This window comes from Trachymyrmex cornetzi, unplaced genomic scaffold, assembly GCF_001594075.2.
Source record: "Trachymyrmex cornetzi isolate Tcor2-1 unplaced genomic scaffold, Tcor1.1 scaffold11, whole genome shotgun sequence".
Taxonomy (NCBI): Eukaryota; Metazoa; Arthropoda; class Insecta; order Hymenoptera; family Formicidae; genus Trachymyrmex; species Trachymyrmex cornetzi.
Genome location: NW_017295653.1, coordinates 1340959 through 1361521, shown reverse-complemented (window position 1 = coordinate 1361521; position 20563 = coordinate 1340959). Strand labels below are relative to the sequence as shown.

At 32.0% G+C, this 20563-nt stretch overlaps 1 protein-coding gene across 6 annotated transcripts in view; it reads right to left on the bottom strand.

Annotated features, from left to right (window-relative positions):
- Window positions 1–9245: 9245 nt before the first annotated feature.
- The window catches only part of trc (Serine/threonine-protein kinase tricornered), a 154577-nt gene continuing 143259 nt past the window's right edge, over window positions 9246–20563 (bottom strand). For all 6 annotated transcript variants that reach the window (XM_018509952.1, XM_018509944.1, XM_018509918.1 and 3 more), the window contains 9 exons: window positions 18164–18240; window positions 14321–14554; window positions 13528–13735; window positions 13321–13438; window positions 12872–13011; window positions 12580–12780; window positions 12127–12279; window positions 11882–12040; window positions 9246–11516 (listed from right to left, as the gene is read on the bottom strand). In XM_018509952.1, coding sequence (XP_018365454.1) covers window positions 11401–11516; window positions 11882–12040; window positions 12127–12279; window positions 12580–12780; window positions 12872–13011; window positions 13321–13438; window positions 13528–13735; window positions 14321–14554; window positions 18164–18240 — 1406 coding nt within the window. In that variant the 3' untranslated portion in view covers window positions 9246–11400. The remainder of the gene's footprint in view (window positions 11517–11881; window positions 12041–12126; window positions 12280–12579; window positions 12781–12871; window positions 13012–13320; window positions 13439–13527; window positions 13736–14320; window positions 14555–18163; window positions 18241–20563) is intronic.

The following is a 20563-nucleotide window of genomic DNA, read 5'->3' as shown; positions in this document are numbered from 1 at the left end:
TCGATATCAAATAGATATTAATTTTAGTGAATTGTAAGTCGCATAGTTTCCGTAACAATGGCATAAAGATCAAAATCACTGAAATTACATGCTGCTATTTCTTTATATTATTTTGTGCGCAATAAATTATTTTATAACTGCAATAAATACTATTTAAAATTTAAAATTTTATAAAATTTATTATTGTAATATAAAACGTTAACCAATTTTCGATTCTCAAAACCCATTGCATATAATTAATAGGATTAAGCATTTTTTATCCATATAACAATTTAAAATTTTAATTATTATATATAAAAAATTTACTTAGAATTACATTATTTTAATTTTAATTATGATATAAAACAATTGAGCCAAAAAATTACACAGAAAAAAATGTGTTAAATCTTTATCATATTTTTTTCAATACTAACTAACAATAATAAACATTTACTTACAGTAAATAAATATTTACTCAATAAAAAAAATTAGTTAAATCAAATTAATAGTTCTTGTATACAAAATATAAATTTACATTTTAGTAAATATTAGTTAGTACTTTCAAAAATATTTAATAAATACAAATATTTATTAAAAAATTTAGTAAATTTTTTCGATGTATATTCAGTTTATATATTGTATATACATTTTAAATATATTTTGCATTTATATAAATTTTATTTGATTTTTAAATGTTAAATGTATCTCAAATTAATTCGTAAATATAGATAGATGTTTACTGTTCGATTCAATGTCCATTCAATCCAGACCTATTCAAAAGCCGGATGTTATTGCCCTAGATAGAATATATCATGACTGATTTTGTAATATGATTAAATGAAAACCGCAGGCAACAGCGGAAATAGCGATAGAATTTAAAATAGTGTAAATCGAACGATCGCACTGCCGCGAGAGATCGTAACAAACTAACAACGCAAATTTAAAGCTTCTCGCAGGAGATCGTGAAATAATCATCACGGTAACGGAACGATCGCAAATTATAGCCGATGCGATAAGTTAATATCCGCAATGTTGCACAGAGGAACGATAATTTCCTCTAAGGACGTATGATGGAGGGCGTAGCATGTGTTTTCGATTCTCCATCGATCGTTCATCGATCGAGCGAAAAGCATCGGCGGCAAAGATGCCGAAGGATGCCGTTGCGTAACTCCTGAGAAATAAATTACATGAGTAGGAATCGATCGCGCTGACCTCGATTAACCCTTTAACTACGAATGAGTTGTATCCAAATTTCTGCGCGTTCGCGAAAGTCGTTTTTCACGAAACTCTGCGTGGACTTCCTGCAAAACATTTTTTTACATTAATGTAATAATAAGTGTATTATCATCTTAAAGTGATGAAAATTTTGCCAGAATTAAAATTTCAACATTATTAAACATTTTTATAGATATGTTGATGCTGACGTTTGTTTAGGATCTTTATTATTTATACACACAAAAAAATACGTACTGTACATAAATGACAATTACTTATTTTTACTTGTATTTCAAAAATTTATGTTTATCAGCAAATCTATCATAAATTGATCAAATTTATAATAGATAATATATAATAGAAAAAACATATTTTGAACTTCAGTAATATCCAATTAAAATTATATATATTAAATTAAAGCAAATTTAATTTATTTATTATAGAAAATCGCTCCTTCGATTAATTTTATAATAATCTTAAAAATATATATATATAAATATTGTATTTGTTTTGAGTACGTAATTAGTTTTTCTAAAATTTATAATAAATAGACTTTAAGATTATTATTATTAGAAAAATTATTATCGAGAAAATATTTTTTGTTAAAGATAAGCGTTATTTAAAAGAAAAAAAATAAATTGAGTAATCACCTTTCTTAGCATGATATTTTTCTTTGTGTACTTTCTTAGAATGATATTTTTCTGTGTGGAAGTTTTTGCTTAAGGATTTCAAATTTTCAAATTTTTTGATATATTTGCAATTTATAATCGTTAAATTCCTATTTTCTTTAGAATTTTGAAGTATTTTAATCTTTTAGAACATTTTTATACTGCTAGAATTGCAATATTATTAAAAACCTACATTCTCATGTTCTTATTAAAATTTGTATTTCTTAGTCTGCGGACTCTTCAATCTTTATACAACTCTGAGTGTTTAAATGGCATTCTGGAATCTAAATATTCGATGATACATTTGCTTTTATGTATCATTAAACGTTAGAATTACTGGACGCATATAGGCTGGGATCCGAGTAACGAACTAATATACAAAGAGCATAATTTTCATCTGCCGAGCTCTCAATTAAGCCCACGGTGGCTATAAGCGTACGGTGAATCATGGGAGAATCGGAATGCCAAATCGAGCGATTGTCATAGCTCGTTTAGAGTCCACCGAGACTTTTAGCCTGGGCTTAATTAACGAGGTCGATGGAAGAGAACCAACACCAATAAGTGCTGGAACGCTAATAATTCTCGTTCTAATAATTCCCACCACGACAGCTGCATTATAAAACATATCGACTGTCTTCAATTATCCAAGAATGTCATTAATAATAACGATAACAGCGAATCGCTGTAAGTTCACTTTATGTTTCAGTTAAAAAGAATAAGATACAGGATTGACAAACATTTAAAATTATTTGAAAAACTTTAATTAACGGCTATTGTTTATGTATCTTGCGTAGGTTCGAAAAACTGGTTCCGATAATCCGGTTATCTTAAAATAAATATCAGATTAATTTCTTTTTAGTGTGCTATAGAGACAAGAGTTTCTTTATCACATTTCAGACGCGACCGCAACATGTAGCACGATGCTACAAAGTGGCGAAAAAGTCGATTCGTTCTCTCCCCCTCCGAGGATTCTCAATTAGTATCTTTGCTCGGAAAGCGCGGACGCCATCATGATGTCGGAACGAAGCGACGAGCAATGCGAGCGGCTCGTTCGCTCGCTTACGTACGCAAAGGAGGCCCGCTTTTAATGCGTGCGTGTCGGTGCGTAAGTGAGAGGCGGAGCCGTGCCTCGACGGAGGTCATAGGGCAATACCAATCACAGCCCCGTGATAACCACTCTCCTGCCATGCGTCCCGCGGATGCGTGCATGAGTGCGTGCATGCATGCGTGCGTGCGTGCGCGCTCGCATATACGAACGCGAGCGTGCGTCATAGTTGCAAAACTAATTATTTCTCGCGGAGCTCTCGCTGCCGTCGGGCGTATCCCGTCGAACCTCGCGATTTTCATGGGAGAGGGAGATCGACGTAATCGAGTTTGCATACGATTTGCCGAAGATATCCGATTCTTTGCCGAAGGAAACGGGAACGCGGAGACTCATTCCGGGCGCTTCTTCTAGGAAGTTCAAAGTTTCCGCCGCTTCGAATCGCGGATTTGACTGATTATTCAGATTATTGACGGCTCCGTTCCGGAACTGTCATGTTCATTCGCCACCGATTGCAGCTGTCCGATAAGAGCCCCGCTCGTCTTCTCGCTATCTAATAGAGCTTATAGCGCCGCATCTGGCGCTAAACGCGTCCTGTCGGATTAACAATTTTATCTGCTCGGTATGAAGACTTCCTTCGTTGCTGCGCGAGAAACCGATAATTATACAATCGCATTTAAGCGCTGGATGCGGCTACGCTGGACGAGCCTCGGCTCACGATAATATATGGGAATGCGCTCTTCGCGTTAGATAAATTATTAATGTAGTTGTAATTGCATTATGGAACTTTCGAGGGACCTGCTTTATACTATATAAATCTACATTAATATAATTTAAATGTTTCAAACGTAAAAGTAGACGTTATAAAAAATCAATAAATCGTTTGAAATAAATAACAAAAACTTTAAGATCTTTATCTAACAAACATCTTTCTTTTAAAAAAAATTATTATATTTAAAAAATTGATTCTCCCGTCCTAATATTAACTCTTTTTAATTTTTGACATAATTTTTTGAGAAATATTTCGTAGACGATTGAATCGAGAAGTCAACGTGCAAAATTTCATTTGTCAAATGTAATTTGTAAGCACATTAGTCTATTAGAGAAAGATAGATATATGCATGTGCGCAATCATGGACGCGATACATGCAAATTTTCTGCAATCGCAGAGAATTCGCTCCTGACTCGCGTGGTTATCGAGGGAAGAGAACGTATGCGGAAATGGTCGGTGATACATCACCGGGATCAATCCAATCGCATTTTCTCAGGAGTCAACCGCCGGCGCGCGCCGTGTCACGACTCGCATAATCGTACGATTTGTACGTGTCGCTGTGCCGCCCGAGAGACATAGGGTTTCTCTTCAAGGCAACACCTCTCTTGTTGCTTCGAACATGAAATTTGCAGCTCGTTGTTGGCGCGATTCTAAATGCAAGTAGAAGATATCGCACTATTTTTTTATGAAAGAGTCTCTAAAGATGTCCTCTCTCTGATTCAAAACTCGCATAATTTAGAACTAATTTTCTCATTGAGAATAATATTCCTCCACGATCATGCATAATTAAAGCGACAAATGTCGCTTTAATTTATGTATATTTTTATATCATTTTTTGTAGTTCTTAATAATTGGCCTAACTAATAATTTCAATTTCAATCATTTCTTGTAACACGATTTCTTCAAAGAAACAATATAGTAAGACGCCATCTTGGTATATATAGTTTTGATTTCCTTCTTATACATTTTCCTCTAATGTATAAAAATATAATTATAATCCAAATTTGTTTAATTTTTACTAAAAATTCAAGTATAAAGTAGTAATGAATATATATACATATACTACTATAAATTATATTATTAAAAATAAAAATGAGAAATTATTATATAATAAGGAATTATATAATAAGGTTGATAAGAAATATATATATTGAAACTTATGATAATAAATAAGCTCGATTGTTTTGTCGCTGAGAATCATACAAAAAGAAATTAATAATTAATAAACAATTATTTTTGAGCGATTCAAATCGGAGCTACTAACGCCATCATATCGGTGAAATGTGGTGAACTGGAGGCCAGAACTGGATTAAAGATGTCAGTAGCGAACAGAGGTAAAATTACCATCGCAGTAAAAGCGGTTGCCTGCTGCACATATATTTTCACTATAAATAAGAATATTTTAAAAAAACTTTTAATCGCATACGATGTTGACATTTTAAGATAAACTACTACAATTAAAAAATTATTAACTTTTTGTAATATAAACTGTTGCTTATAATATATTTGTTAAGTTTTATCCGTACAGTTAATATATTATTATTAAATTAATCATTTCGAAAAGAGGGGGGCAAATATATTTGAAAATATCTCTTTCGTATGTAATAATGTAAAATCTAAAAAAAATAATATTTCACAAGTACTGTAATGTGATAATAAGTCGAATCAAAATTTGCCAACAAGTTGTTTGATAATAAGTCGAATCAAAAACATGCTGATTATTACATTTCCAACGTTTCAATTTTCGTCAAATAAGCATTTATTTCCTCTTTATATCTTATCGGAATAACTAGTTTTATAGAAATATTAATATAAAAGCATGTTTAGATGTATTTGTCATTTTAGTAGAAATATAAAAATCTTTTCAAAATTTTATAAAATCATTAAAAATCAAAATTAAATTTTAATTTGTAATATGTTACAAACAAAAAAATATATAAAGTACCATTTAATTAATGCATCAAAATGTTTTAATTTTATATCGTTTGATGTTGCAGTTGTAATTTAATTAAACCATGCAAAACAAAATAATAATAATTTATCCAATTTTATCAGATGATACACATGTCATCATCCGAGTTATCAAATTATTTTCTTTAACTTGCTATAATTTTACAATTATCATTACGCTAATTACCAAAACAAATTACTATACTCCGCAAATTGCCTCCAGGTTACATCTTTGCCAATGGAATTTCATGCTAAAAATCGTGAGCAATAGAATGCTGTGCAGGGAACACGTACGAACCGTTTGCTAGAGAATTAAAATAAAAAACAATTTATTAACGACATAATTACAATAGTATATTCTGCGTGTGGAAAGCAATATCTCTTTTTTTTTATACATCGTTTTTTATTTTATCTCGGACCGTTCGACAATAATTCCTCGATTTAATCACAAGCCTACTATAAAATATCCGCACTTGATATACTTCGTTTGTCGTGCGTCCGCGTGTGTGGTTCGCATTCTTGTCTTCCCTCTCTGTCCCCAAAACAGAATTAGCTGACGATTTGTATGTAATTGTTTTTACATAATCGTAAATTTTATACGACAAATGTCATATACAACGAAACGGCCGGACATCGTGTTGTATAAATTTGTTTGACGAAATCTATTCTCGTACAATCGACTGCAATAATGTGCTCGCCTTTATATGTATGTTGAAATTGAGAAATAGGCTTCTGAAACTTTTTAAAGAGAAAATAGTACGACAATGTAATTTAAAAAAATAATTTATAGCGCAATAATTCAAATATTTAATTTGACAACTGATGAATTGACTATTAACAAATTAATGATATATTAATAATTAATAACAAAAAATAATAAATTATTACTATTATTACTTATATAAACTTACAAATATTTTTCCATTTTTGTCAAAGAACATCTAACAGTCTGAGTGATTAAGTTTTTATGAGGAGTAAATAAACGTTTTTTTCAAGAATTAATCATTTATAAATTAAATATATTTATATTAATAGCATCCAAGGCATATATACGAGTTCCTAAAACATTATCAGAAACTATTTCTCTTCTTATCTTTTCCATAGTAAAATCACCCATTTAAGAATTCAAGGTAAGCATTACAGCAATCAACTGCACTCGTTTTGTATGTAATTGTTCTTACATAATCGTGAATTTTATACGACGAATGTCACATACAACGATGGAACGGCCGGACATCGTGTTGTATAAATTTATGTGATGAAATATATTCTCGTACAATCGACTGCAATAATGCACTCGCTTTTATATGTTGAAATTTTTATCATGACGGTGTTATCTAGTCACCGTAAACTTACGATGCGCGGAACTGGCCGTGTCTAATAGTTTATTATCACTATGCTTGAACAGGATTAATCATGGAGTTTCTACCTAATAGCGCTATACTAAGTCTGGCTACAAAATTCAGTTAAATCACTGTACAAAACGAAATGAAGTAAGCCGCGTTGGTATGGAACATTCGCGCAGTTACAGTGACAGATAACACCCGTATCTCGAAACAAAGAATTTGGTTCACACGATTGTCGCAACACGTACTCGCTTCCGTTATCCTCGAGCGAAAATATGTTAATATTATTTCGGTTCCTCGATGCGCATCAGGATGATTCAAATGACTCACACGCGACCTAATGGTTTGTACAGAACACGGATGAGACGTAACGAAACGTAATAATAAAACAGAATGAAGTGTAAAGAAAAGATAAAATTCTGGCAATGATGTCGCTTGTTTTGCAAACGTCAAACTTTTATATTGGATACAAGCTATATCAGATATAATTCTAATGTTTTTTCTAGCTATATTTATAGTTATTGTAATCCAAATAAACAGTTATTTAATATTTATAATGAGTGACTTGGCATAAATTATAAATATTTAAGTCGTAGAATTTCGAATTTTTTGAACTTTTGTTTTGCTTCCTTCTAAACGTTTTCTTTAATTGTATTATATCTTTACTTCAAGAACGAGAACGCATTTTCTTAAGTTTCGTATGCCTCAATCCGTAGTTCTAGATTTCGCGCGTTGTAAAATGATAAGTGCAACAAAATATTTATCCAAGAGCACTTTGCACAAATCGTTATTTCGCACACGGGGCAATTGAAAGATCATCATCATCGCGCACAACAAGGGTTTTTCTCCCTTAAGCCTGAATGAGTAATATGCGGGATGTAATAGATTCCATGATAAATAACTCATCTGAAAAGTGGTTTTTATATCATTAGATCAGCCACATTAATCTTTTAGACGCTTGTGCTCTCGAAATAGTTGATCATTCACGATATAATTCACGATATAATTTCAATAAAGCGGTAATTAGATTTTTTTATCGCGTATTTGTTTAAACTGCATATATAAAACATTTTTGCTTTATTCATGATTTTTACAGACATGTTGACATTCAATTATTTAGTTAATTACTAATTTTTCTAATTATTTATTTTTTAGTGGAAAATTAACGATCCATCTTTGTGAAATAACTTTTCGTTTTTCTTTCGACATATTTTAGCAAGTCTTTCTAAATAATTTTACGGTACAGATTTTAACCGGTAATCTGAGTATTTGTAATTTTGAATCATTACTCATCCAAGCTTAAAATATTGATTAAACGAGCAAAGAAACAATTCCTCTCAATATTCAAACATGTAAAAGTAATTGTTTCGCATTGCTGTATACGATCAATATACGTGCGTGTGATTATCGTATATGCGTATTACATAATCCGAATTCCGAAAATCTTACATATCGCAACAGAAAGGAATCATACGATCGAAAAGATGACAGCAATGACAAGAGAGACAGAAGACGCATAGGAAGCGGAACCTTCGGATGTGTAATTATCGAGAACGTCATTGGAAGCGGTTCCTATTCGACAAGAGAAAAGAAAAAAAAATAAAGAGACTCCTTGCCGAAGAAAAAAATTACTTAATACCTAATTAGTACGAATTAGCTAGGAGAGATCTATCGCGGTTTCTTTCATTTAAATTAACCGTAAAATTAACAACTAATCAGTATTCGTACAATGATAAGAACACTAGCGTAAACACGAGCAAAAACGTGAGATTGGATGATATACCGTACGTTTAACACACCCGTAATACGATTCATCATGCGCGATATACAATAATAAAAAGTCGAGGATGGCAGTACAGCGGTAACCAATTAAACATCGGAGCTCAAACTGCCTTGCTCTTAATAATATTTAGTTGCCTCGTCAGTATTTACAGTGTACATCGACAATCAATACCGTTAAGTCTACTTAGAGATTTCCCTCTCACGTGTCCTCAGAATTGTTTTACATCAAATGTGTAGTAGCTCGATACGTGCATACATACATTTCGTCATCATCCCGTTATATCATAATACGTTCGTTCCCTCTCTCGTTTTCAGAAAAAGAAGAGAAAAAAATGTACACCCACCTGACTTCGAATTCAGAGCACACCTATAATTCAACACCTAAATTTAGCGCATATTACACTTCCTTTCTCTCTTCGCTAAAAGGTATCTCTATGTATATATACTTTTTTACATATATACTTATATATTTATATATATATATATATATGCACTGTGTGTGTTCCAGGGCACCGAAACTTGCTGCGTCGAAGGCATCTCGTGGCTATTGTTGTATCATTTATTTAGACTTTCTCTTTAAATAAATAAATTGCGATCACTTTTTCGTTTTTTTTTTCTTTTCTTTGCTTAGTAGCATGGACGTCAGAGCATCTGTACTCAATGGCGACAAGAGGAGAGACTAAAAGTATTCCATAGCTCCCTAATTTTTCCGCTTACGTTACACTCGTCGATTTAACTCCTAGCATAGTGCAGAAAATAGTTTTCTTTTTTCATTTTTTTCTACTAGCTTTACTCGCGGGTGATTTTCTTCTTTTTTCTCTTTGTTTAAATTACTTGCTTAACTGGTAGTACACCGTAATCTAGGCGCTCTCTGCTTTATTTAAACTACCTGGAGATTTCATTCAATAAACGGCATTAAGATATATACGCAGGCGGAGTAGTCGTACGAAACTAATCTCTTCGTCGAATGTACAGTACAGCGTGTTGGTTGCGTGATTATTAAGTGGAGACACGCCGGAACGTTACGTGGAAGGAGCGTTGAGAATTTTCTTTTTATACATGTACTATATTATCCAAACGCAATTACGTTTTGAACGCGTACGCGTGCAATTCTTTATTTAACGTATAGGTACTTCTGTGTGTATGTATGTATGTTTGTTATCTTAAATGTTACCTAGTCTTTATCGTTATTACGCTATTTTATTACCAAGGTGCCCTGGCTGTCAGCAAAACTACGAAATGTAAATCGTAAAATTGTTTACAGTGCGATCGAAAGAAAAGGTATTCGGTTCCATCGAGTGTTAAAACAGGCGTGTGTACGATTTTTTATATACTGTCGCAACACACTGCCATTTTCCATCGGAGAAGTGGCATGTCTAGCTCATCTCTTTCGTTTAAACGTACGGATTTGTTGGGCTGTCTGTTAGGAACCTTAATAAGGCAACGAAGGAGCCCTGAATCTTACAAGTGTAATCTTTCTTTCTCCCTTCTTACGCCTTTTTACGGTATCTTTTGAAGCCTAGTATCCTTTATCGTGTATTCAGACACGGCTAAATGTTTATTATTGCCTTACAAGAGAAAGAGAGATAAAGAAAGAGAGAGACTCGGTACCGAAAATTTATCATTACATAATGCTGTGAAATCATGTAATGATAAACCGTGTAAAATATATCAGGATTTTTTATACATATATAAAAAGCTTCGTGCGCGTATCGTTAATTCTATTAGTAATTCTCCTAGTTTCGTGAACGGATCTAAGCTCTCAAAAGTAGCGCAAAAATACACAATATTATAAAATTTCATCACAACAACTTTTAAATTTTCAAGACATATTGAAATACGATTAATCACATATATACAACATCAATAAAAGCATAGCATCCACTAACAGACAAAGAGGTCCGAAGATAGCAGATATTTTCAACAACTTCATATATATCACAGAGAGTTAATTATAAATACAACGTTTGAACAGAGAGAAAAAGAGAGCTTGATTCGAGAGCTTAGCCGAACTTTCTACAAATGTATTTCGTATGATAAAATTTCGTTGACACGCGCGTATAAATAAATAAGAAGTACATGAGGATCATGGAACCGAGGCTCTCTCCGATCATTTCCGTTTAATACCATTACCACAGAGAGCTTATTATGCTACGCTTCGCACAAAACGCCTCCTCCGCGGCACGACAAGAGTAAAGAATAATGCTTCCCGACGGAGAAACTTACAAGAATCACCGTGAGTCACACAACGAAAGACTTCGCTCGCATCGCCTTAACGCGTGTTATCGATGCACGCGTCGAGACGTGCAGTATTTGTGTATTGTGCATTTTTATCGCTATACTCTTCTATATCTGTCCGCCTGTCTGTTTGGCTGACCGAGCTTGTCACCGCTCGCGACTGTCGATATCCGTGATTGACGCTGCACGTATTCACGACAATCCGTGCTCATCACGTATATACAAATAAGAATGATTCGATACTTAAACCGCGCCCAAGAGCGAGACAGGTCAACCATCCGCCGTACGCGACACTATTGCCGTCGACGGCGGCGGATGAGGATGATGTACCAAGGCCGGAATTTCGATCACGTCAGCTGGCTGCTGATTGGCGACGGCGTTGTTGATCGAGCAGGAAGTGAGGGGTTGCTATTTCTTGGTCGGTGTGCCCCGTTGTGTCAGACCCTCGAAGCGCTTGAAGGTGTAATTAATGAATACCCAGTCCTTGTATATTACCTCGCCATCCTGTGGCATTGGCGCGGACGCTATAATGAGGCAAAACGAAAGGATGAAGTGTGTGTGTTAGAGATTGAAGCAATTGGATAATAATAAGGAAAAAATAAATTAATTCGTAAGTGCTCGCATGGGAATCAATTTGACCCACGCTTTAATTTATCTATACTTCATGCGTAAATAAAATTTTTTATTTTTATTTATAAATAATTATAAATTGAGACATGTTTTAAATATACAATAATATAATAAAAAAAATTTTCAAACATTAGAAATTAAAAAAAGTACATATTTAAAAAATATTTCTTTAGTAATATTTTCATTCGTTTATGTTTATGCGTCTAGGTCAGTTTGACCACACGAGCATTTACAGATTAAAGGAAAAATATATACGTACGTATCTCTAATTTCACGTCTGGAAACTCGTCGAAGTTCGACGTGTCGTCGATGGATCGCACTTCGACCGGTATAGCAGCTGGTCTTTCCCTGATGTGCTCCCAATCGACACCGCGGAAGAAAGGCGCTAATTTGAGTTCTTCGATGCCTCTTTGAGCTCCTATGAAGAACAATCACGATAAAGATTAATCACTGTGAAAGATTCTTTTTATTTTAATAATTCCAGATAAAGATACAGAAATTCACCTAATCTTCTATCGGCTTCGCAGCAAAATCTGATAATGGTATCTTTAGCCTCTTCACTAATGGGAACTTCCGGTGGAAATACTAACGTTTCTCGCCAGTTCATTACTTTTCTATACGTCTCCTGTGGATTTTCACTGCAGAATGGTGGATATCCTAAAACAGTTATGTTATTGTTGACTTTAACAAGATTAATTTTTAAAACTTTTATTCTATGTATAGATATATTCGTCCTTAAAAATTATCTTGCGATCAATATCATCATTATAACATTATTTAATATATTTATAACAATATATTATTTTATATTTGTAATACATAATATAATAAAGAAGTATATATTTTGTAGAGTAAAAAATTAATATGAATAAATTAACAATTATATAGATTGTTTTTGAAATAATTTATTGATTACAAATGAACTTTGTAAAAAGGAAAATACGCAACACATCATACCTATAAGCATCTCGTACATAATAACTCCCAGGGACCAACAGTCGCAAGCCGGTCCGTAACCTGTTTGCAGAAATACTTCCGGCGCGATATAGTCTGGAGTGCCTACCGTGCTGTAAGCCAGCGCTCTCCTGTTTCTTTTCCAGCTCTCGGCTCTCCTTTTGCTGTCCATCGCGCCACCGCTTCCACTCCCACATGATGTCACTGTGTGAAACACAGACGAGACATCAATTAAATTATAAATCGACATTACGTAAATTTCTCTTTGACGTACGCGAAAAATGTCGTTACTTACTGAAATCGGAAGGTTTCGCTTGACTCAGGTCTCGGTAAAAATCAGTCCTATGAGATTTCTTCAAACCCGTGCACAGTCCAAAATCAGAAAGTTTTATGTGGCCCCGTGCATCCAGCAACAGGTTGTCTGGTTTGATGTCTCTGCAAAATAAAATAAAATAAATATAAGTAATTGTTTATTGTATATATATATATATATATATATAACGTATATAAGAACTATGTATTTAAACATAGATGAAATGAAATAATTTAAAAATTCGAAACTCTTTATTACTAGAAGGATAAGAATTGCATTAAAAAATGCATTACAAAACAGACATTCGCAAATATATTTAAAATATTTTATTTTTGAAAAAGATTAAAATCAGTGACTTATAATGTAAATAAACTTCATTATATTTAATTTAATTATTTCTTTTTCCAAGAATTTTGACGAGATGAACGTACCTATGAATAAAACCTAATTTGTGTATGGAGTCGATCGCTAACGCCGTTTCGGAAATATAAAATTGCGTGCACTCCTCGGAAAGCGTATCCTTCTTCATAAGTAACGTCATCATGTCACCTGTAATTCATCTCGCTTGAATTATTCACGATGCCCAGAAATAGCACTTCCGTTTTCAGCTTGTCGCAAAGATCGATAAAAAGACTTACCACCAGGAAGAAACTCCATTATTAGATAGAGATTTATAGGATCTTGGAAACTGTAGTACATCTTCACGACCCACTGATGGTCCGCTTCCACGAGGACGTCCCTCTCCGCCCTGACGTGCGCAACTTGCTCCTTTTCGAGCATGTCTGCCTTCCGGAGGATCTTCATCGCGTACACGTGTCCAGTATCCTTCTTCTGTACAAGTCTTACCTATACATTTTTTTTTCGTTTTACAAAACAGTACGTTTTGAATGAAAATTTTCGTCAAATGAATTAAAAACAGTTTTCCATCTAATTATGAATTTTACGAAAGGGATTGTCACTCGCTCCGCGAAGCGGGGCGAAATGTTATTTCTTCTGAAAAGTAATGAGAAAATTTCGCTCTCTCCTGAATAACTACCGCCTGAGAGTCTCGTGTATTTCCATTATTATCGTAATTATTACAACCATGAACAAAAGTCAATCTCTGTCTTTATGTAGTTAAAAATCGCTGCATAAATGAATAATTTACACATGACACACATTCGACGAATATATCATTTAAGATGTCATTTAAACAAATAGAAAGTTTCATTTGGAGGATATCATTTAAAATCTACATTTCTTGACAAAATGAGGATGTTTAGTAATATCTATTACTTTTTTAAAGTATTTATTTTTTACAAATATAAATGTATCTATTAAAATTCAATCAGCTCATATCAAGCTAATCACAGCTAATTTAGTACAATTACACCAATGTAACTGTCCTAACTCGCTTGCTATATTATACATCTGTTATCGGTGCTTCTTTACCTCGCCAAATGCTCCCCTGCCGATGACCTTGAGAGGTTCGAAGTCCTCGACGCCAAGCCTGGACCGCTTCAGTCGGAGGAATTCGGTCTCCTTCTGAGCATGCTGCTGCCTCTTCTCCTGCTTCTGCTGTTCCGAGAGGCCCTCATCCTTGAGGGACTCCTCGAGCTTCGCCAGCCTCTGCTTCCGCTCGATGTGCTGCGCTATCAGATTGCTGTAGTAGTTCTCCAGCGTTACCTGCAAAAGGCAAAACGCGATGCTCTGATTATCATCATACCAAGCTTGTATGGTCCTCCTCTTCCCGCAATATCGTCGCTCGAAAGCTCGTAATGCGATCGATAACACTTTATCTTGCGCACGACAAAACCACTTCCGCTGGTCGCGCGCGGGTACCACGGTTAGTGCGATTATTATACTCACCGAGATCAGGTTCGCATTGCGAAACATTTCGAAACCAGCATTACTTTTCGCTGGAACAACCGTGAAGACGGAGATAGAAAGAAATTCTCGTATTTTCCGGAGTAAACTGCCACCTTTCTAAATTGAAATTACAACTGTAGACGGAACATGGAAGTACTATTTTAATTACATTTCCACTTTCCGTTAACGTAAATATTTGAGATTATGATGCAAATTAAAATTTATGTTTCAAGAAAAGTGGATGTAAAGTAAAACGAAACAAAAGCAACGTGAAAAATGAAGGAAAAACTAAACATTTTCTATTATTCTTTTCAAACAAACATAAATAGAATTCTCGAAAAATAATATATTTAAAATTGTGAAAGGACTGATAAGAAAGAAGAAAAAATAAATGATCTCAATTTATAAACATCAATCGCTGGAATACATTTATATTTATTTGATTTTTATATTTTATCATTTCTTGTATATTTACGTCTGTTATTATTTATTTATTTATTTATATTGTCTATTTATTTATTTATACTTGTTTTATTTTGAATTGTTCTTTTTTCACTTATTTTAACTTTGACTTCTGCTCAATTTAGATGTAATTGACAATATTCTAATTAACGAATATTCAAATTTTGTCATTCATTTCTTCTTTTTTATCTGAAAACTTTTTGATTTAATTATGCGAGTCTCACGCTTCTGGCATGATTGGGTGAGTTACTTTTTCTTTTCTTTACTATCATAAATAATTGTATACCACAACTTTTTACTTTTAAATCTTGGTATTTGGAGATAATGTCTATATATGCCTTTATCTCTGATTTCCTTATTCCGACCACAATGGAACAATACAACTTTTAATTTTGAAAATCTAAAAATGCCAAAAACTCCATTTTAGTTTTCTTGGTAGCGTAGGAAGAATAAATAATCCTATATACATTAGGTCGCATTTCGTTATCAAAATAATGGACACAAATACAATAGTTTAATATAAACAATGACTTTATTTAAAACTTTTAAGTAAGTTTTTTTCATTAGATTATATTTAAAAGATGCTCAAAATGTCCTTCATTATTTTCCACATGCATAAGCACGACGTACCATAATATAGTCATTATATTTATTATTACAAATCTGTTTGTGTCTATTATTTTCATAAGGAAGCATTTATTATTTAATGCTCATAGGAAATTTCTCCTTCCTTTTTATTCGAAAGAACGCCCACAACAATTTAAAACATACTTATGACTCAGCCTATATATTGTCTTCATTGAAAATGATATGAAGTCGAGTCGAAATGTACAAACGCTTTATTAAGTAATGTAATTTCAAATATATATATTTTATTGAACATAAATACCACGTATCGCGGTGACTCTCATCAAACCCTTTTATAATTTTTAATGTATTACCTTTTTAGACAATATTTAATAATCTTCTATAATTATATAAACACGAACATTTGTAAATAGTGTTAATTACAGGGAGAGAATTTTTTTTTAAAGTTTACTCTGAAAATATGATAGCCATGGGACAACGTTATAGTTTGAAGAATTTTATGTAATTTATATTTCTCTCATTCATTTTTTAATAAAACTATAATAAAATATAAAATAAGTTTAATTAATTCTACTGAAGTGCATGGAAAAAATCTTTAAAATATTGTGTATTGTACCATAACTATTATATTTTAAGGGTAAATTGTAAGAGAAAATTCTTTCCGTGTATGTAATTCGCGATCTTATATTTTCGTCTAGAGAAGTACCAAATTCCAGAAATTTTTTGCAATTTCCTCCGTTTCTGATTCTCTTAACTTTTTCGGGTTTTCAGTTCTCGAAACTTACAGCACCTGTCATTTTAAAAACTTGCGCAGACACGCTGACATGTGCAACTTTTTTGCAACGGTCAACAATTACTAACGAAATCATCGAGCATTGTCGGTAACATCGATAAACGTTGAGTAATCGCACAATAATTAACATACACTGTAGTTAGTGGAAAGAATTGTTTAACTTTTGGTAATTTTTTTCTCAGGAAAGTATACATGGTTATTAAGCAAGAAACCTTTCAAATTAAGTGATGATTTTCGCAATTCGAGTAATAAAATATGATTAATTGCAGGTATTAATTCCCAGCCAAATTTTATTTAGGCTTAATACTTTCAGTGTTAATTAAATTAAGGAAGCGTTTTCTAATTATAAATATATTTTTTCTAAGAATATATATTTAGATACGTATATTTATATATATACTAATCGAGATGTCTTTCGTGAGATAAATAATGCTTTCTAGCAAGAGGCACAGATGACACAGTGTAACATAGTGAATTATTCCATCCTTGTTATTTATCAACGTTAAACAAAGATAAAATAATCACTGCGTTACACCATGTCTCTTGCTGGAAAATATCAATAAATTATATATTTCTTTTAAAGTCTAAATTTATGAAGTTTACAGAAATAGCATCGTAAATTGAAATTACCGTACATACCGTTATTCATAATTTTGTTCGTAATAATATAATAAACAGACGGAATTGCAAATTTATTACATTATTAACCGTAATCCTGAATAGTGGTCGATGGATTAAATCCAACCACGCGGGAATATATAGAATATCGCAATGCTCATCTTGTTAAAACGGCGATGATTAATTAGTAACACGGTGGACATTGCCTCTCACATGTCGACTGAAATTATTTTGGTGTTGATCTACATTTCTTGCTCATGTAAATGTATAAGGTTTCTCGCCAAGAATAAGGATTGGGAATACAAAATATTAATATTATTTATATTAAATAAATATTAATATTATTGAATATTATTATAAATTATCAGTTATGGTGTAATAATTCTTTTACTAACCTCTCCTACCGTTCATTTAATCGATTGATCATATGATAAATCCGTGATCAGATCAAATTTATTATAACATAAGAGCTGTGTTATTAAGTATATACATAGTTTGATCACTATATTATGTAACATGTTATACAAGTTTCCTCGCGTCAAACTGAGAAAGTTGATAAGAAAGTTTAATATTGATTTACGTGCCATTCCTCATCGAAAATTCAAGATATTCGGATACATGTTTACAGTGTAATTAATATTTAAATAAAAGAATCTTGGCAATAAAAAATTTATAATTCAATATGAGATAAAAAATTATATCTTTATTTCATTTTAAATAAAAATAATAACACAAGCTACTAATTATTAAACTCTTAAATATCTAATTTTTATGTGTGTAAAAATGATCATATTGCGAAAAAAAATATCTTGAAAATTAATTTTAAAAAACTATTTAATCGTATATCAATGTTTTATGATATTTTATATATTGAATCATCTGTCTCGAATGAATTGATAAATGCAGTATAGAGAATGGCTGCTATCTTAATGGAATAATCAAGTTGAAACTAAATTCGAACTCACCTTGGCCTTGGTCGCCTTGTCCAACGTGTGGCCGCTAAATCGGATCGTGCTCTCGGTGGCCGCCATCTCCAGCACCCCTGCAACGAGCACAAGAAAAGAGGTCATTCGGTGTCATCAATCTCCAGAGTTAATGACTCTTAATACAACTATTCTAAATGAAAATATCGCTTGAACGAATTAAAAGCCAAACGACAATCTTGTGACAATTCGTTAAACAAAGTATCGAGAAAGATATCAGCTATTTCTGTGTTAATTGTAACATAACGTTGTTAAAAAATTAATGTATCCAGAATATTCTATATATTTTAATAAAAATAAAGAAGTAAAAATATAGAGATATTCATTGCATTTTTAATTGAATTAAAAATGTATGATTCATGTTTAAATTTTTTGTATTTTTTAATATATAAATATACTGAAAGTCTCATATTCTTCTAAAAATCTTGCTATTAGGATATATTTTCAAATTTTTATTTCATATATTCCTATATATTTCCTCCTATAAATATATTTTATATTTTAAGAGAAGTCAATTATTACAGAGTATTTTAAGACATTCGTTGGTCGATTTGATTTTATATCTTACGAAGTAATAAATATGTAGTTCGATGCTTTTTAGAATAAATAAATTATACATAAATCAACTAGGAAAGATAGAAAATTACAGAGCTTGATAATTATCACCATTATTGGAATAACGACGCTGAACACATCTAAGACACTTCATTTTCGATCGACACGCTTAAAGAAAAGAATTTTGTATGAAGAATTCATCCTGTACCGCACTCGTTACACAATAATATTACACTGCCTGTGAACGTCACTATCTTTTCAGAGATGAGAAAAAACCAAAGTTACACACCCACAAAAGATGACGGAGCATTATAAATGTGCATTATGAGCAAATTATCCCGAGGCAGTTGTAAGGTTGGACCGTGTATTTCCATTCAAAGGCCGATATATGGAAAAAGTGAAAACGTTCGTCATATAATTATTTGAACGATTTTAATGAGTCACACTCTTTTGTAATACAGATTTTTTTCTATGAAGAGTCACACTTATGATGTCAACATAGTGTAACAAAATGAATATTTCAAACAATTTGATAATTTATCTGTTCTAAATAATTGTTTTATAAATATGTTAAATAATTTGGAATTTAAAGAATCTAAACTTAACTGTGTACAAAGAATTCAACACGAATCTAGAACAAATTAAATTTAGAATTATATTCTGATTATTCTTAAATATTTAACAAACTAATTTTATAAAAGCATAGAGGAAAGTCGCCGATACCGACATACCACTTTGTTTTTAGACAATATTTCTTAAACAAGAGGTAAAAATAAAACTTTAAAAACGTAATTACAAACTGAAAACTGTCTTCTATCAGGTAGTATAAGCAGTTTTTATAATACTATTTGCAATTTTTCAATAATTAATTTTTTCGTAAGGTAAGCAAAAATGAGCGTTTGACAAAATGGACTTCAAAACTGACACAGTAGGCAGTAATGCTACGTATCCCTATTCTTTTTCTTTTACAGGAATTATCTGTATAAAGTACTTATAAGTGAATGTATATAAGATTTTTCAGAATCATTTTACTTCGTTATAAAACATTTTTATTGAATTATATGCATATTTACTTTACGCTATTCTGCAAGATGCAAATATGTAACGCGATAGTTTTTCTAGAGTTGTTCCATATATGCACAATTGCCTTCAGCTCCAATAGACTTATTTGACACTATAAAGCAACGTTATAAAGATTAAGTTAGCTCATGGTCTATTTTACGGACAGGTGTGGCAGTTTATGCTGCACCTCAATTTTAAATTAAAAATCGTATTATGAAAAGACTAAGAAAAAAAATAATATAAATAAAACTTATTTTGGAAACTACAAATATTTAAAATGACATAATATTATCAATAATATAGTCACTATATTATTTAAACCTTACAATTTGCAAAAGAAAATCGTAAAAATTTTATTTTCGCATTTGTAGAATTTGTTTTTAGCTGCTTTGATATAGAAACAAGCCACAAACCCACGAATTACGAGTTTATACTTCTTTAATTAGCTAAACAGAGAGATCATGATTTTATTAGTATTAATAAAGTGCAATAGTTAGTTTCCGAAAAATAAGGGGGTGTCACTTTAGGAGACCTATGTAAGTATCGGCGACTTTCCTGTATTGTATTCACATAGACCTTATTTATCTCAAAATATTATAACGTTATATTACAATAATTATTATAACATTACATTGCAATCACGAAGTATTAATAGAATAATCATATAATCAATTACGGCTTAATATTAATTAATTATTAAATGTAATTGTAATTTGACGAAAACAGAATATTCTTTATTCTATTTTTTATTCTTTTTTTCATTAA